The 17254-nt window shown below is 42.4% G+C and overlaps 1 protein-coding gene across 4 annotated transcripts in view; it reads left to right on the top strand.

Annotated features, from left to right (window-relative positions):
* LOC127592311 (gamma-aminobutyric acid receptor subunit gamma-3-like) overlaps positions 1–17254 on the top strand; it is a 97168-nt gene that overhangs the window by 67811 nt on the left and 12103 nt on the right. For 3 of the 4 annotated variants that reach the window (XM_052052988.1, XM_052052963.1, XM_052052978.1), the window contains 4 exons: positions 2789–2871; positions 8484–8621; positions 11197–11236; positions 11310–11425. In XM_052052988.1, coding sequence (XP_051908948.1) covers positions 2789–2871; positions 8484–8621; positions 11197–11236; positions 11310–11425 — 377 coding nt within the window. Of the gene's footprint in view, positions 1–2788; positions 2872–8483; positions 8622–11196; positions 11237–11272; positions 11426–17254 lie in introns of all 4 variants that reach the window. The other variant, XM_052052971.1, reaches the window with a different exon arrangement.

Here is a 17254-nt window from a genome sequence, read left to right as displayed (position 1 = left end):
GAGGGAGCACCTAACTCCTACTCTGGCATCCCTTCTCTGGCTCCCCAGTTATTTTCAAGATCCTCCTCTTTGTTTTCAAATCTCTGAATAATCTCACGCCACCTTACCTCTCTGAGCTCATCAGCTCCTACACACCTGCCCGGCGCCTCAGGTCTGTGGACCAGACATTATTAGAAGTACCAAGAACTAAACTGAGGCTCAGAGGGGGTCGAGCCTTTTCTGTTGCTGGTCCCTCTCTCTGGAATGACCTCCCACTGAACATTCGGCAAGCCTCCTCGCTGCCCATCTTCAAAACCCTCCTCAAAACTCACTTGTATCCTTTGGCATTCGACTCAGCATGACTTAGTTTTGTTCTTGGTTTTACTGTTTGGTGCTTTCTACCATCTTTATTACCGATTTGTCTTACTGTCTATTGTGCATGTTAAATTGCTCCATGTACAGCACTTTGTATGCAGCGATGGCTGTTTGAAAGTGCTCTATAAATACAGTTGACTTGACTTGACTTGTGTCCATGCCAATGGCATGGGTAAAACCTACCGCACATATCTGTGAACGCACCATGAATGCTGAAAGGTACATACAGGAGAAGCATGTGCTGCCATCCACTTTTTCATGGACGGCCCTGCTTATTTCAGCAAAGAATTCCACCTACAAACAACCTCAACAATTAGTGTCCTCAATTCCCAAACCTTTATTGAATAAAAGGTGATGTTACACAATGGTAAACATGATCCTGTCCAAGCTTTTTTGGAACATGTTGCAGCCATAAAATTCAAAGTTCATGATTATTTGCCAAAAACAAGAAAGTTTACCAGTTTGAATATGAAATATTGTGTCTTTGTGACGTGTGTTTGCTTCTGACAGGCAGCGTTGGACTTCAATTATGGAGGTGCCACCGTAAAAAAAAAAAAATGTATATAACAGTATACAATGCTCAAAGGAGAAAAAGATTTACCAAGATCAAAATTATTCCACACTGGGGAAAACTTCTTAGAACGATCCATAATTTCGCAAAACTCCGGCCAACAAACCCACGACATGTTGATACAGTTTGTGTCCTTATAAACACATTTTGGCGCAGCACATTCAAACGATTCAGTTCCTGTATTGGTGACGTGATTCTTTCTTAAAGCAATACACGCACCGATACGGGGTTTCATTCTTGAGCGCTCGGCACAGTGCTGACGCACCGGTGTCGCTCATCCCATCACTACTGCCAAGTGTTCATTTTTCTAGACTTCTCTCTCGCTTCGTGTTTGCTCTTGCTTTCGTGAATTGGATTCGTGGCATTTCGTTTGATAGTCTCGGGTTGATTTCTTCCTTGCTTTTTTGCAAGCGCTTTTGGTTATTGTATTGTTTTTCTTTCCCTGGTCCTTACTTGATCAGCGTTTTCTGTTCCTACTTTGTCGGTGCGTTTTTGTAGAATTCAATATTTTGGTTTGTCTGGCGTCTACTATTCTGGGATCCCAAAACATCAGTGGGTTCCTTCGAACCGTGATGTCGTTAAAGGAATAGCTTTGTTTCTGTCTAAGACTTTCTGTGCGTGTGTGACGCAAGCTCTTGATTTTGCAAAGGCCACATTTCGACTGGCGAACGACAGCCTTGGATTGGATTTCTACAAGTCCCAAACAATGATGCTGTTCATACAGGGTGTTCAATGATGCAAGGGGCAAGATACGGATGGATCCAATATTGGCTTCAAAACCATAGTTACAAAGACAATAATGTCACCGTTCTATTAGCACTGTCACACGTGTATTGATTTAACTCCATGAATGCCATTGTTCTCTGAAGCCATGTAAGCATACACTTCATCATACTGACAAAGATCCCTTAAGGGTTGCTCTTCTCATGGAGCTCAAAATAAAATTACCAACATAAAAAACAACCGTCCTTTTCCTGCATCGGTTATCCTGTTTAAGGGTCACAGGAGGCTATAGTCTATCTCAGTTGATTTAGGGCAACGGTTTCCAAACTCGGTCCTCGAGGGTTGCTACACTGCCTGTTTTAGCTGTGTCCCTCCTGCAACACAACCGATTCAAATGATCAGGATCATGTTTTCAGGCCGCTATACAGCTTGTTGGTGAGCTGATCATTTTGACACATCAAAAACAGGCACAAAGTGGCCCTGGAGGGTTGGAGTTGGACTTGCCTGATTTGGCGTGAGAGGCGGGACATTGGACCCTTGACTAATCACCGGCTAATGAGATTGAATGGGTCGATGACGGGGAAATAAGCCTGACCCTGGTACTGTATGTGAAGCATAAACTAGCAATGCCTCAAATAATAGATTGTTTCAGGGACACTTGCCTGATGGTGTCAATTTATTTTTGTAAAGTTGTGTTTTTGAACCAGCTCTTTTATCAGAGCAAATGGTTATTCAATTATTCCACCAATTTCCCACAGCATCCCACAGTGACGATGGTGACATATGGGGTAAAATGTCAACACTTTCCAGCTTCTTTCAAATGTTGCGGCAAATGTGCTTGCTGTTCATGCCTCAGCTCCACACTTGGGCTTTATGGCACAATCTGTGATGGCAAAAAAGTAAATCTGCAAGTAGAAAAGTCAGCAATGTTCACCTGGCACCGAGAAAAGCCAGATGAGGGCTGCTCTCTGCTTTGATTGAGGCACCACTTTTTGTGCATATTTTTCATGGCACAAAGCCGTCAGGAAATTCACATCATTATGTTGCGTGGCAGTAAGTTCTTTTCAGTCAATTGTCGAAAGAACAGGACGTGATTTGAGGATCAATTGTCTTTCCGTTTTTCTCTGTCTGTCTCTTTAGGATGACCATCAACGCTGAATGTCAGCTGCAGCTTCATAATTTCCCAATGGACGAGCACTCGTGTCCTCTCGTCTTTTCCAGTTGTGAGTACTGACAGTTTCAAGCCCACGTACACATGAGCCGACTGATATTGAAGTATATAGGACGACATCAAGGCGTCTGTAACTTCATATTCCCGTCCCCTCATTCGGCGTTATTGCAGCTATTTCCAAGAAATTGATCTGAAAGTTAAGATCGGGAAAAGTTTGGGATGGAAGCAGACAGTTGTGCCTCCCAGTGGCTTGCAACAGCGAAAAGATGCAGCTGATGATGTTGCAAGCCAGGATTAGGAGCGCAGCTGCTGCATCTCCAAATCCATAACGGACTCATAATGAGCCTGATGCCCCAGCCTCGCACAATTGTTGATTTAGGTGTGTGGCTAAAGATGGGGTTGGTTGCCTCTGAATCAAATGTAATGAAATTAATTTCAGGCAACCACTAGAAGCAGCACCAGCTGCGCTGTGTGCATCTAAATTTACGCAGCGGGTGTTTCCGTGGAAAAATGATGAATTAATATGAATTAAGACCTTGGACAGATGTAAGTGTAAAAGCAATTAGAATATTTAAATATTTATTCATAACAGGGCATGGATGGTTTCATTGTTTGCATTGAAGATCATGAGATGACTCATTTTCCATTGGAACATTTTTTTCCAGCCACGACCAGACTATACGTTTTATCTTTTCCTTTTCCAGAAAACTCATAACTGTGCTTAGTACAGGATTTTTAAATCAGAGCGTAATCTTCCTTGTAATTAAAGAACAACGGAAATTGCATTTGGAGAAGCCGCTCACCCGCTTTCTTTTCATAGCCCAACAGAGCCTCTTTTCCCAGCGAAGTAACCAAAAACACATTGAGGCCAGATGCACGCACACACAAGCACAGAAATACGCATACTCACAAAATTGGTTTTTAACAGTGATTACAAGCTTGTTGCGCTACCCTATACAGGTCCTCGAATCATAGTCATGGCTGCAGTTTCACTGAAGTGCTCCTACTCGTGTCGCTCTATTGCCCTCATTCTACATACACACTCAATCGCATTATGTGCTGAAAACGTACGGCGAGCAGCCACACCCAGAATGAGAAGCGGCAGGTAATTTGCCTGCAGAAAAGAGAAAATGAGTCATTCTGTCACCTTTCAGCACTTCCTCACTTGCCTTTCAAGGGTGGGAAATTGGCTAATGAATGTTTCCAACACTCATTTTCCCAATGAAGCTGACACTTTTTGTGTGCAGCTAGCGTGCCAACAGGTTTATTTATGTCGATGGATAGTATACATTTACAATGCAGAGAGACAACTGCGCCTTCATTCTGTAAGGTTGCCGCATGAGTTTGCATGGTGTGATGAGTCAGTTGAGGTTTTCACAATTTCCAGAAGGATATGAAAACCGATGTAGATTTCAAAGGATTTCAAGAACATGACTTGTTTTTTAAAAGATGCTCGTAGTATAAAGGCCACCTGTGATCATTTGCACTGTAAGTCTCACGTGCAAATGAAAACACTGATTCATGATGTTGAAACTGCACTCATTTGATTTTTTTTTTTAAATTGGAAACATTCTGATCGCTCATGTGTTTTGATTTACAACAAAATAATAGTCAATGCTTTTTATGTCTCAGGCCATCTGCATGGTGAAGTGTCGCCCAATTGAGTTTTGAAGCCTTTGACTGGATATGCGTGGATAACATGGCCCGAAAGATGCTTCGGATTTCATTCTGCTGTTTTTGTCAGTCGTCACATCATCAATAAATGTCAGAGATGCAGTTTCACTGGCAACAGACATGCCCACCCCATGACACGAACACCATCAACTGCTCAAGTTGAATACTTTGGACCTTGAGCACTGTCTTCCATTCTCCTTACGTTTCTCTTTCAGTCATCCTGGTACAAGTTGATCGTTGTCTCTTCTGTCCATAAGATGTTGTTCTAGAACAGTCAGGGTCTTTTCCATGTTTCTCGGCAAATGCTAATCAGGCCTTCCTGCTTTTGAGGCTATGGTGAGGTCATCTCTTCGTCGTCTTGGACACAAATACGCCGCCTCCTGGAGAGTGTTCTTGATCTGTCGGGCAGTTGCAAATGGAGTTTTTCTTGACAAAAGAAACCTTTTGTCTGTCATCCACCACATGTTCTTCTTTCGGTGTTGCTAAGCTCATGAGGTCTTTCTTTCTCTCTTTTTGGAAATGTATCAAACAGTTGATGTGGCCACACCTAATATTTTTTGTTGTCTCACTTTTTTTTTTAAGCATAATTGTGCTTGACTGATTGTGACAGCTTTATGGACTTTACTGAGAGATGACCCCACCAGATTCCAATTCACAACACTTAAAATGTACTCAAGGCCTTTCTTCCACCTCTTATACGTGAAATAATGAGTGAGTGACACTAAACTGGCCTTGGAATAGCTGTGAAGCAAACGGTTCAATTATTTGTGCTCCCTACAATAGGTGAAGGCGCATAACAAATGTGTTGTAATTTGGACACCGTTTGCCTGATTTGGATCTCAATACCCTCAAATTAAAGCTCAAAGTTTACACTGATAGCACATCTTGATTGATTCATCAAAATTTCACTGTGGTGTTGTCCAGAGCTGGAATGCTGAAAATAGTGTCGATGTCGAAAATATTTATGGACCTGACTCCGTGTACATGTGTGTGTGTGGATGCAAACATCTAACAACATTCAAAGGCAAAACAAAGAGAATGAAAAGTAGCTTACAAATATTAGTAAAAGTATGTACTGTGATGATATTTAGACACATCAACTGAAAACTTAAAAAATGGCAAAGTACAATACAATACATGCTGATTTATATAGCGCTTTCACAACAGCGGCAGCTGTAACAAAGCACTTAACAAAACAGTTAACATAAAGTAAAATAATAAACACAACACATAACATAAAACACAGACAGTCGTGCAGTCCTAACCACTTTTAAGTAAAGTCATAAAAGAAGATTTCTTGATTTGCTAAAAGAAAAGAAAATATGTAGAATGTTTAGAAGATCTTAATCAAAGGTGAGGGGTGGAAAAATGTTTTAAATCTGGATTTTAAATGATTTGCACGTGGGCCTGACTTCTATTCTGTTAGCAGTTTATTCCATTTGTGTGCAGCATAACAGCTAAATGCAGCTTTACCAAGTTTACTTTGAATTTAAGGCTCTACTAATTGACCCAATTGAGTTTCCAGATGTCAGAGCCCGACTGGGTTTATGTTCAGTCAGCATGTCTTTCGGGTATTCAGGACCCAAACCATTCATGTTTTATAGACCAGTGGCAGATTTTACAGCCAATTGCGAGCCAGCTTAAAGCCTTCAGGACTGGACTAATATGTTCTGATCTCTTTGTTCTAGTCCGTTCCCCAAGATGTCAAAAGACAGTGACTGTGATGTTTTCGAACATCAATCCTCCTTTAATGCTGCAACCAATTACTGGTACCTCTCTTTTGTTTTGGTTTAGCTGGAGAAAACTTCAGGACCTCCACTTGTGATTTTCTTTTTCTTGACAGTGACACAATAAGTGAATTGACTTGCTGTCGTTTGGTGACATTGATAAATATAACTGTGTGCCATCTGCTCAAACAGCTGTTTGCGGAGTCTGGGGGTGGACGTGATCAAACGATGAGTAGGATTAAGAGGTGAGAATGCAGGGGATGGATGTGGTGTGAGGTGAATTCCAGTGGTGACAAGATTGTTCATGTTGTCAGTGAAATTTGGGAGGGAGTCGATCATAGACATTGATGTCAGTTTTGAGTCGTCATTGCAGAGGGCAATGCATAGTCAAGGGGGACTCCGGTCTAGTAAGGTGAAGAAGACAGGCTTAAATCCAGCGGTGGATGTGGCCCGGGTGTTTGGCCAGATAAGGGGATATCCATCTGTTGTGGAGGGAGCGGTGTGGGAGATTGTGTTTCACTGCTTGTTGGGCTTATGGATGTCGAGTCTTCTTCTGGATAAACATGCCCTTTGTTTTGGGAAGGGAGCACCCTGTGACCAACACTTCAGAAAGTGTCGGCCTTCAATAATTGGAATCCATTTCTGTCTGGCTTTGCAGACTTTCCTAATTCAGCCCTGCTATTGCTGTTGTTGAAGTGACACTTCCGGGGTTGTCCTCGCCAGCCTCTCACTTTGGGAAAACGATTACAATTTACGAATTTAGTTTGATTGCTTTACTTGTGAACTAAAAATATTTGTCTGGGATTTTCTAAAAGTACTTCACACTTGAACGTTAATGAGAGTATTCACTTAATTAGTGTAGTTTCCAACAAGAGTTCCTCTCTAGCTCATTATTGCTGTCACTCATTTCCCCCATGTAGATGTCACCGGTCCAGGCTGAGCCTCCCTGTCACATTCAGATTCATTTGGACTTATTTCTGTACCGTGCAAGAAGCATGCTTCCAATTTGGAACTCAAATAGTTGGATTCTTCACACTGACTCAGGATGGTGCAGTACGAATCAAGCCTTGCTGTCTGAACTGGCGAAGCCTTTTCGGATGAGAGGCGAAACATCTTTTCGCACAACAGAACAGTCCAGTTGCGCTGCATTCAGTGCCCTGAGAATGAAATGACCTGCATGAATGAGAATATTTCAATAGTGATATTGTACTTTATATGTAATTGTTCAAATCAATGGCAGCACCTCAACCTCACCGTGGACAGGTTATGGGTTGGAAGTTCAAGGAATTTCAAGTCCTACTGTGTGGACACACTTGGTTGTGTTAGTTTTCTCTGCTCCCACTCCCTCAAAATCATGCATGTTAGATTGATTGGAGATTCTAATTTGTCCGTAGGAGTGACTTCTTCCATCCATCCATCCATCCATCCATCCATCCATCTATTTTCCAATCCGCTTATCCTCATGAGAACCTCATGGAGCTTTCACTAACTAGTTACCAGTCCAGGGTGGATTCCGCCCTCTCTCCCAGAGTCATCTCAGATAGGGCTCCAACTCACTCTGCATGAGATGCACAGAATATGAGGGAATTGCAGCACAAAAACAGAAGTAAGAATTAAATGGGCTTTTTGCTACCTCATACACAAAATCTGTATGCTCAATAAAAACGGTCGGTGCTAGCAAAGTGGCAAAGATATTGTCGAAGAATGTACAAGTTTAAGACTAATTAGGTCTATTAGAATGGATACATAATATTGTCTGATCATTTTAGTTTCTAGGATTTTTTTTTAAAGCAGCACACGCCACATGTACACTCTAAACCAATCCTGTCCTCAAGAGCCTTCATCCAGCGTGTTTTGGATGTCTCCCTCTTCCCACACACCTGATTAACATGCTCACCTCATCAGCAAGCTCTGAGAAGCCTGATAACCATCCTCATCATTTGAATCAGGTTTGCTGGAAGAGGAAGACATCTCAAACAGGCAATGGGGGGCTCTCGGGGACCGGATTTGAGGACCCCTGCAGTCTGTGCAAGCGGTGTCCTGGATTGTTCCCAATAGTAACAGAACATTCAAGAAGATTATCTGGTGTCACCATGGAAACAAAGGAGCTACGACTGTCTGGAAATGTCTTAAAGTTGATGTGTTAAGGTCTTATGAGTACATATTTCTTATCTTCTGTAATCTGTCTCTCTGTCTTTATCTCTCTCTCTATATATATTATGTCCTCCTTTCAGAAAGCTAAGAGCATATGTGTTGTTTCTAGATGGCTACCCACGAGATGAAATTGTGTACAAGTGGAGGCGAAACTCAGTGGAGACCTCGGACCAGAAATACTGGAGGCTCTACCAATTTGACTTCATGGGGCTCCGAAACACAACCGATGTATTGACCACGACTGCAGGTACAAATGGAGCATGCTGACCCCCGTGTCATGCATCTTAGTGTCACCATATCTGGCTTCACGGTCGTGGCTGGCAGCAGCTTTGCATACGTGCATCCCCAATGTGAGCTAACAAGCCGGAGACTCATGTCGTGGCTTCAGGCTTGGAGGGGAAAAGGGATATTAATCATCAATATTAAATATTAACCGGACAGTTGAATTATTCAGTCCTTTTCACTTTGCATACTCTGTGTGATCATTTCAATCCCTCTTGTTTTTTGGGGGCGGTTGTCGTAATGTTGTCACTCCAATAGGTGGCACAAATTACACCCTTGACTGGCTGCGCGTGGGCCAGTGCCTAATTCATTTTTAATGTTGGTTTTAATAGCTGATTATACTGAGCATTATGAATGAGGTGGATCGGGCGCAGAACATGACGCGGTTATTGTAAACCTCTTTTTGCCTTGATGCTCAACCGCACTGATCCGACTTTCACTTTCTGAGAGCCTCCTGTATGACGCTTATGTTCAGCCCCCTGTTTCAACTGAAAAATCCGTAAATGAACAGGCATGCTGTTAGATATGAAGCCCATAGAGGGAAGTCATGTTTCATCCAAATCCAGAATTTCTCCTGATTCCATGGGACAAGCGTGCAGTAACAGGAATACTGCAGAAGTGTTGGGACATGTTGAAGGGCTTTGGTAAAGTTAAATCACATTAAGATGGAACTCCGCTTCGTACATAGTTTTCAAATGAAAAAAATAAATACATTTTTTTCTTCCATTTTGAAAAATAACTCCTGTGTGGAGTATGCATGTTCTCCCAGGGCCGGTGTGGGTTTTCTCCGGGTACTCCGGTTTCCTCCCACATTCCAAAAACGTGGCTGATTTTACACTCTAAATTGTCCCTCGGTGTGAGTTTGAGCGTGAATGGTTGTTTGTCTCTGTGTGCCCTGCGATTGGCTTTCAACCGGTCCAGGGTGTCCCCCGCCTATTGCCCGAAGACAGCTGGAGTAGGCTCCAGCACCCCACGCGATTTGTGAGGATAAGCGGATCGGAAAATGGATGGATGGTTGGATTCTTGGGAAAAATAACAAAAATAATTCAGGATATTGCACACAAACAGACAACTCCGCCTCGTTGTCCACATGACCTCATTGGCGAAGGTAACTAAATGATGACAGATGAGCTGTCATCCTTATGGCTGCCTTGATCTCCCACTGGATCCTTTCAACAGACTTGCTCTCGTTGTCCTTTGGATATGTAGACAAACTGCCAAACATCCTCAAGGAAATGAGCTGATTTCTTATTTGTCACTTCGGTTCCCTTTCACTCACCAGAGCGCTGTCTTCTGACGATTGCTAATTACATCAGGCACCTGAAAATACAGATGATTTACACTTTGACAAACTTGAGCTGTAAAGTAACGTAGTTACATTACTTATTAATTGATGTTAAAAGTAACTAAACTTTAATGGTTACATTCAACAGATACCGACAAATCTGCGGAACATAAAACTGTCACCCGGTTTTGCCACTTCAGCGGAAGTGCATTTTTGATCATGACATTTCATTTTATCGTCGCTTGCATTTTCAATTTTATCGATTTATTTTGGAGAAATCATTAAAGTGACACCCATTGGAAATGATCAATATATCACATCCCTCCCCTCCTTCCACGCCTTGGTGGCAGTCACGGAAGGACTATTTGTCCATTCAAAATGATTATCGATAAATTGCCTCTGAAAATATAACACAACGATTCGCCGCTACATGGCTGATTTCAAAGAATGAAGAAATGAGCAGCTCACTTGCGGTTTCTGTCACGTCTATCTGTTTTGATAAGTCACTAAGATATGCAATTCAAGAAGAGGCTTTTCATCAGCTGAATTGTTCATAGGTCATTATATAAAACATTTAATTAGACAAGGGTTAGCTTGATTTATTTATTTTTCTCCAAATCCACCTCCAAATGTTATGCCCTCCACCACCTAGCCGAAAATGAGGAGCTTTAAACGGCCACACTCGACTGAAGGGTCAGCCTCATCAGGAAAGATTCGGTAAACGGGGGATGGGCCTTGCCGTCATCAGATGGGTGGAGTTCTATTAGCCCTAAAATGGACTGGCTCCAAATCAGCCCTGAGATCATTCAGAGGCAGCCAAATTCCATCAGGACTATTTTTGTACCTACAAAACCTTTTCGTAAATCAAACTCTGAGAGAACATGTTTTAGGAATGAACTCAAAATTAATCTGTTTTGGGGGGGACAGTCCTGTCGCATGCAAATGAACCACTGCTCGCACTGCTCCCCAACACTGCGACATCATTACCATGACGAAGAGGAGGTGGAACGAAATGTTCAACCCTGAGTTGCGAAAAAAAAAAAAAAACTATCAAGCGCATGTGAGTCGCCAATTAGTCAGGGAGTTGGTGGTATTTTTACTCGTAGAGCCAGCATTTCCTCCTCAACCAATCGGCAAGGCCCAAAGAATTTACTTAGTTGTGTAATTTTGCACACGCGTGTTAGGTCTACTCTCCGGGTAAAAATCTGCATTCCATACTGTCCCCTTTTAATGCACCTGTTCCCATTCGGTATAGATTGTCGGAATGTGGTGTATCACAACTATAGACACCTTTTGTAAGTGGCAAATCTCTTCTAATTTCCTTCCAACAGGAGACTATGTGTTGATGACAGTATACTTTGACCTCAGCAGAAGGATGGGCTACTTCACCATCCAGACTTATATCCCGTGCATCCTGACTGTGGTCCTGTCCTGGGTCTCTTTCTGGATCAAGAGTGATGCCACACCGGCGAGAACAGCTTTGGGTAAGATGCCCACGGTGCAGCTGGGCATGATGAGCTTATCTCTTCTCATTGTTCAAATTGCTGCATGCAAGGCTACAAGAGACTCTTCTTTTTTAAGACATGCATCCCATCAGTGGCACTTACTGCTTCACATACACTAATCATTTATTTTGCTTGCATGAAGTGCCATGCATGTCGTCACTTTGTTTGTTTGCTGTTTCGCGGCTGATGATCTTTGCTCGGACATCTATTGAGGTGAGTGACTTTTAAGCATGTTTGTGCGTGTTGTTTTCGAACAACCAAGTCACTACAAGGAGTTATGGAGACAACTGTATATCCAGAGCATAAACTTGTTAATTTGTATAAATTGAAAATAGAGTGTATTTCTTGAACAAATAAATCTTGGAGAGGAGAGATTAACAAGCATCTGAGCTATAAAACAAACAAAACGAAAAGCATGCCTTTAACTTTAATTCCTTGTCATTAACATTTTAATGACATCGAAAAAAAGGTAAGTCAAACAAAATCACAACTGCATGAACTGATTCGAATTCAACAAAATGTTATGAAACTGTCTGATCATTTCAGTGTGTCACTATGAAAGTAGCACAAATGCACACGACTCTGAGCAGTTATGTCAGCACAAGGGTTGACGCACTGATTTTTGGGCTGATCCTCCGGTAGGGGTATTTTAAGGTCACATTAATGTTCATCTCGCTAAAGCAGAGGTGCCCACTTGCGCTCGACTGGTAGCCCGAGGACTGCAGAAATTGCAGAAATTGCCACATTTCAGAGTGAGTTGGGGCACATCCCGGAAAGGTGAACGTCGGATCAGATGGGCCTCACCAGTTGTGAAGATATCTATGAAGTCATTGATTAGTTGTCTTCAACCACGTTTCACTACATTACAATTGAGTACCAAAAATGTCATTCAACCCTACCAAAAAAAATAAAAAATCATAACTGAATGTCCTAACTGTGACGCCATGGTTGATTTGGTCATTTCAGTTGTCCTAATTAGATTTACTGCGGCACATTTTCCATTTAATTTGATCAAATAGATTGATGGAATATGCAGCAAATATACCGGGAGGCCTGAGAATAATCAAATATACAATTAATTGAAATATGAAGCCAAATGTACCTATTCAGCTCAATGATGCGATAAATAGTCCAATCATTTGAGAAAGAATTTTGAGTCCACTGAGTTACTAGTGCCCTTTATCCTTCCGTGTCACAGACATTCATCTCATACCTCTGTGTTTTGAACAACACTGGATCTTCTATGAGTTTTGTCCTTCCATCTTTGAGCAAACATTGTTTTTCACAAGTCATTTAAAAAGAAGCTTTGAAAACTCTGACCAGAATTTTCCAAAACTCTTGTCTACTCGTGAACATTTTTATTTGGTTTCTTTTAAAACTGTCCGACAAAACTTAATCAGGCGGAACGCGTCTCCGTGATTACATCCCGGGTGCTGATTTAATTTCGTGCCGCAAAGATGGCCAAGGTCCACACATACCTGTGTATGTGTGGACACAGCTTCAGTCGACCCTTCTTTCAAGCATAATGAAAGGCAGCAAACGCTTCCCAGCGTATCGGCGGTGGTGTGATACACGGCTCCTCGCTGAGAAAGGCTTGTGATCCCTTGCAGAGGACACAACAAACAGGCAGCACCGCGAAGCGAGTGTCCGAATCCTGATAAACATCCCTATTCAACTCAGCGACACAAAGTCATTTAGCCTGTCTTCTCTGGTTCATCGCCTCCATTTTCAAGTAATGTCTGAAAGCTGATCTCGAGGCCAGAGGGCAAGAGCAGGAGAGATAAGCGGAAGAAAAGGCAGGCATAAAACGAGGATGCCAAACAAAGTGGGACCCAAATGTCAGCAGGAAGGAGGAGGCTCACTCAAATAAGGGAGGCGATGCTATGGAATCCCACCCTTACAAGCAACACGCTACTGTCGCCAGGTGGCATTTGCAAAGAGCTGCCACTCAGCCACTACTCCTCCAGGCAGGACATTTGGGGAGCAGCAGGCTGGGAGTAGGGAAGCCGAGCTCGGGTTGATTCCCATTCGACTTCAATCTGTGCAGCTCAGATGGAGCTTCGAGATGCAGGGCCGCTGATGGGAAATCACCCAGCTCGAGACACAGTGTGAGAGTGGAGGGTGGAGAGGTGAAAGAACTGTGGAAGAGAGATAAATGAAGTTGACACCATGCATAGTCCAATACAGACCAATAAACAGGCTATCGCGACAACTAAAACGTGTTTCACTTCAGAGAGACTTTTTCACGAACAGGCTCAGTGTATGTTTTTTTTGTTGTTGTTGTTGTTTTAACCATGAAAACTATCTTAGCTTGTATTTTCAATTGTATCCATTTGTTTTGGAGAAATCAGTCAATAACTAACAGCGTGAGTAACATCCATTGGAAATAAGCAATATGGCCACACACCCCACCCCTCCCTCCGTGTCCTTTCAAAATCATTGTAAATACATCGCTATTTATGGCAAAATAACGGTGATCAATTGTCCCCAAAATGGATGCGGACTTCTCGACTTAGGTCCACTTGAACCTCTGAAAACATATTACATCGATTGACTTTCCCATGGTAACCTTAAAATAGCAAGAAATGAGCGGCAGACTTGCAGTTTCTGTCACATGTCAAGTCAAGTTACATTTATTTACATAGCCCTGATTCAGAAAGTCTCAAAGGGCTTCAAATGCCCACAGGTGAAAAATCTTAACAACATCCCCTGATCTCAACCCCAATGATGACTAGGAAAAACTAAAAAAAAACCCTATCTAAGGAAAATTTTGAAAACTTGAGAAGGGTCTGAGATGGGAGAATCTACAGAGCCCCTAAGGTGACATGGAAGAAAAAAAACAACACATTTGCGTTCCCTCGCAAAGTTTTGCATTCCCTTACAAAGATTGCGAGATGAAGCTAGCTTTTTTTTGTTTTTGCAACGGGTCTCTTTTTTTTTAAATGTGCTTCATGTACCTGGTTCATCTTCCAAGTAACTGAAAACAACAAATATTGAGCGTTTTTACCCGTTAGCGAGTTTAATGGAATTGTACTTTGAAATTAGCTTGAAATACAAAGACATTAAATCTGTTCTTGAGCTGAAATACGGTTTCTCACCAATCAGGGATCCCATAGAGTCGAATAAAATTAAGAAAGCTTTGGCCAGCCAAGGACGAATGGTGGGAGAACAGAAAACCGCACTCGTGGAATTGCTGGCCCACCGGTTTGAGCAAATGGTTTCCTGGGTTGAGCAGCAGGGTACCCGAGGGACGTCACCCTCAGATCCCTGTCCTGTCCCGATCAAAGTGTACCCAACCCCGGTCATACCCCGTGAACCCAATCTACCCCAACTGTCTCGAAATGGTGGTGAACCTGAAACTCAAACTTTGCGGTCAGTTCATTCACGAGTGTTCATTAATATTTGACCAGCAACCATCGAACTACTCCGCTGACAGTTCTGAGGTTTATTATGAGTCACTTGACTGGCCGGACTGCTTCTTGGGCTCTGGCTGTGAGCAACGCATGTCCGGAAATCCGGTCATCCTTCTCTGACTTCATAACTGAATTAATTCTGTTGCGTGTTTCACCATCCGGTCCAAGGGAAAGAAGCCAAGGAGAATTACTTGACTGAGTGCAGGGTAGTCAGTCTGTGGTGGACTACTCAATCACGTTTTGCATCCTGATTGCGAAGAGTGGCTTTGATTACTGCACTTTGCGCAGCATTTTCTGCCACGGACGAAGTTCCATGATTAAAGACTCACTGGCAGTAAAAGATGACTCTACTCATTGAGAGGACCTCATTTCACTAGCCATTCGACTAGCGCAGTGGTTCTTAACCTGGGTTCGATCGAACCCCAGGGGTTCAGTGAGTCGCTCTCAGGGGTTCGACGGAGCCACTGCCGTGGAGGGTAAGACACACGTGACACAACATGTTAATTAGCTATGACTTGACCGCTTGCACATTGGTAATCGAACATCAGGCACTCATGATATCAGTTCCAGTTCTAATGAACAATGTGAGTATGACTTGGTGCCATCAGAATCAATTCTAAACCAAGAACATTAAATGACTTCAACACCAGGGGAAGGTGTCAGGCTATGGTAAAGGACTAAAGATTGTTACTCTCGTTCATTGAGGTCATGGCGATTGTTTTGTAGATCCTGGCATTGTGATTGTACAATCGAAGAAATTAAAGTGCGACACGGAGAATTGGATTCAGACAGGCGTCCTCTGCCGGAAATAAAACACAGCACGCGTCCGCTCCAAATAAAACTCTCGGGCAACCATGTGGAACAAAGAAAATTCTTTTTGTTATGCTTTCACAAGCAGTGCCGATGGTGTGAGAGTTGCCATGGTTAAGAATTCATAACCCATACATTGATAGGAACAAACTAAGCCTCGAAAATCTGAGCTTTTTTTTTTTTTTGCTCTGCCAACTTCCTCAGATCTGCCGAACTAGGAAACACATCACCCATTAAATCTCTTCCAGAAAACAAATGTTGAGACAATATCCCCATCAAATACCACGATTTAAGAAGAGTGTTCAGCAAAGATTGTGCTCAGTCACTGCCGCCTCACCGACCATATGATACCACAATATAACTTGTTCCCAATGCCCGCTTCCTAGTTCTAGACTTTATCAAGCCTCTTAACTAGAACAAGAACCTTGATATTAATATATCCCAAGCTCATGAGCGACAGTTTTTATTCATCCGTCCATGTCCCCGATTGGTGCAGGATTCTTTTTTTATTGAAGAGAACGACAAGTCATTACATTCATGTATCGATTTCCAAGGCCTGAATGACATCACAATAAAGAATATATCACCTCTTCCCTTGCTCGACTTCGCGTTTGCTCCTTTACAATCCTCCATCGTCTTCACTAAACTTGATCTCACCTGGAAAGGATTCGAGAGGGTGATGAGAGCAGATTGCCTTCTAAACTCCCTTGGGACATTTCAAGTACCTCGGACTTACCGTGCAGCTGCCATTTGACAGTGTTTGATAAATGATGTGCTCAGAGACATGCTTTGGGTATCTAGATGACATTTGTTCATTTTATTTGTTCCTATTTATATATTTTTGTCTTTATGTATTTTTCTGCGGTTGAGGTTGCTGCCGTTATTTTTAGCTGTGTATGTTTCGATGCACGACATGTTTGCACTTTGGTTGAGAGAGCAATGTAGTTTCATCTGTGCTGAATTTTTACATAGAACATATTTGACAATAAAACTGACTTGACTTGACATTTGGATTTTTTTTTCCACAAAACCTTAGAGAACATTGGAAAGGTGTGAATTGTACTCTGAAGACTTCACGTTGATAGACTAAATATCAACGCTGAAAAAAATGCCGGTTTCACTCCGATTCAGTTCAATTTTGGGAATTTATTGTCAGAAAGGGACAACTCAGAGCCGACCAAGCCAAGACACGGGGAGTGGTTGATGGCTGACTTCCAACACAAAAAATCAGTTGCAGAGATTCTTAGGATTTGCAAATCTCCACAGAACATTGATCCGTAACTATAGTCAAAAGATCTCTGACCAAGTTAACCTCGAGTAAGACCACATTCTCATGTAATGCTTGCGGAGATGGCATTTAGTGATATTAAAACCTTATTTACTAATCTACCGATGTTGATTCATCCGAAACACGATCTTCCTTTTGTGGTTGAGGTTGATGCTTCGGATTCAGGAGTGGGGGTAGTCCTGTCACAGCAATTTCCAGTTGAGCAAAGACCTTGCCTTCTTCTCTCAGTCGAAGTCCAGCCGAAGTCAAATACGACATGGAAAATCGTGAACTACTAGCCATCGTACTCGCACTCCA

Source organism: Hippocampus zosterae, chromosome 2 (genome assembly GCF_025434085.1).
Source record: "Hippocampus zosterae strain Florida chromosome 2, ASM2543408v3, whole genome shotgun sequence".
NCBI lineage: Eukaryota > Metazoa > Chordata > Actinopteri > Syngnathiformes > Syngnathidae > Hippocampus > Hippocampus zosterae.
The sequence above is the reverse complement of the archived record's forward strand: the minus strand, read 5'-3'. Positions and strand labels throughout refer to the sequence as shown.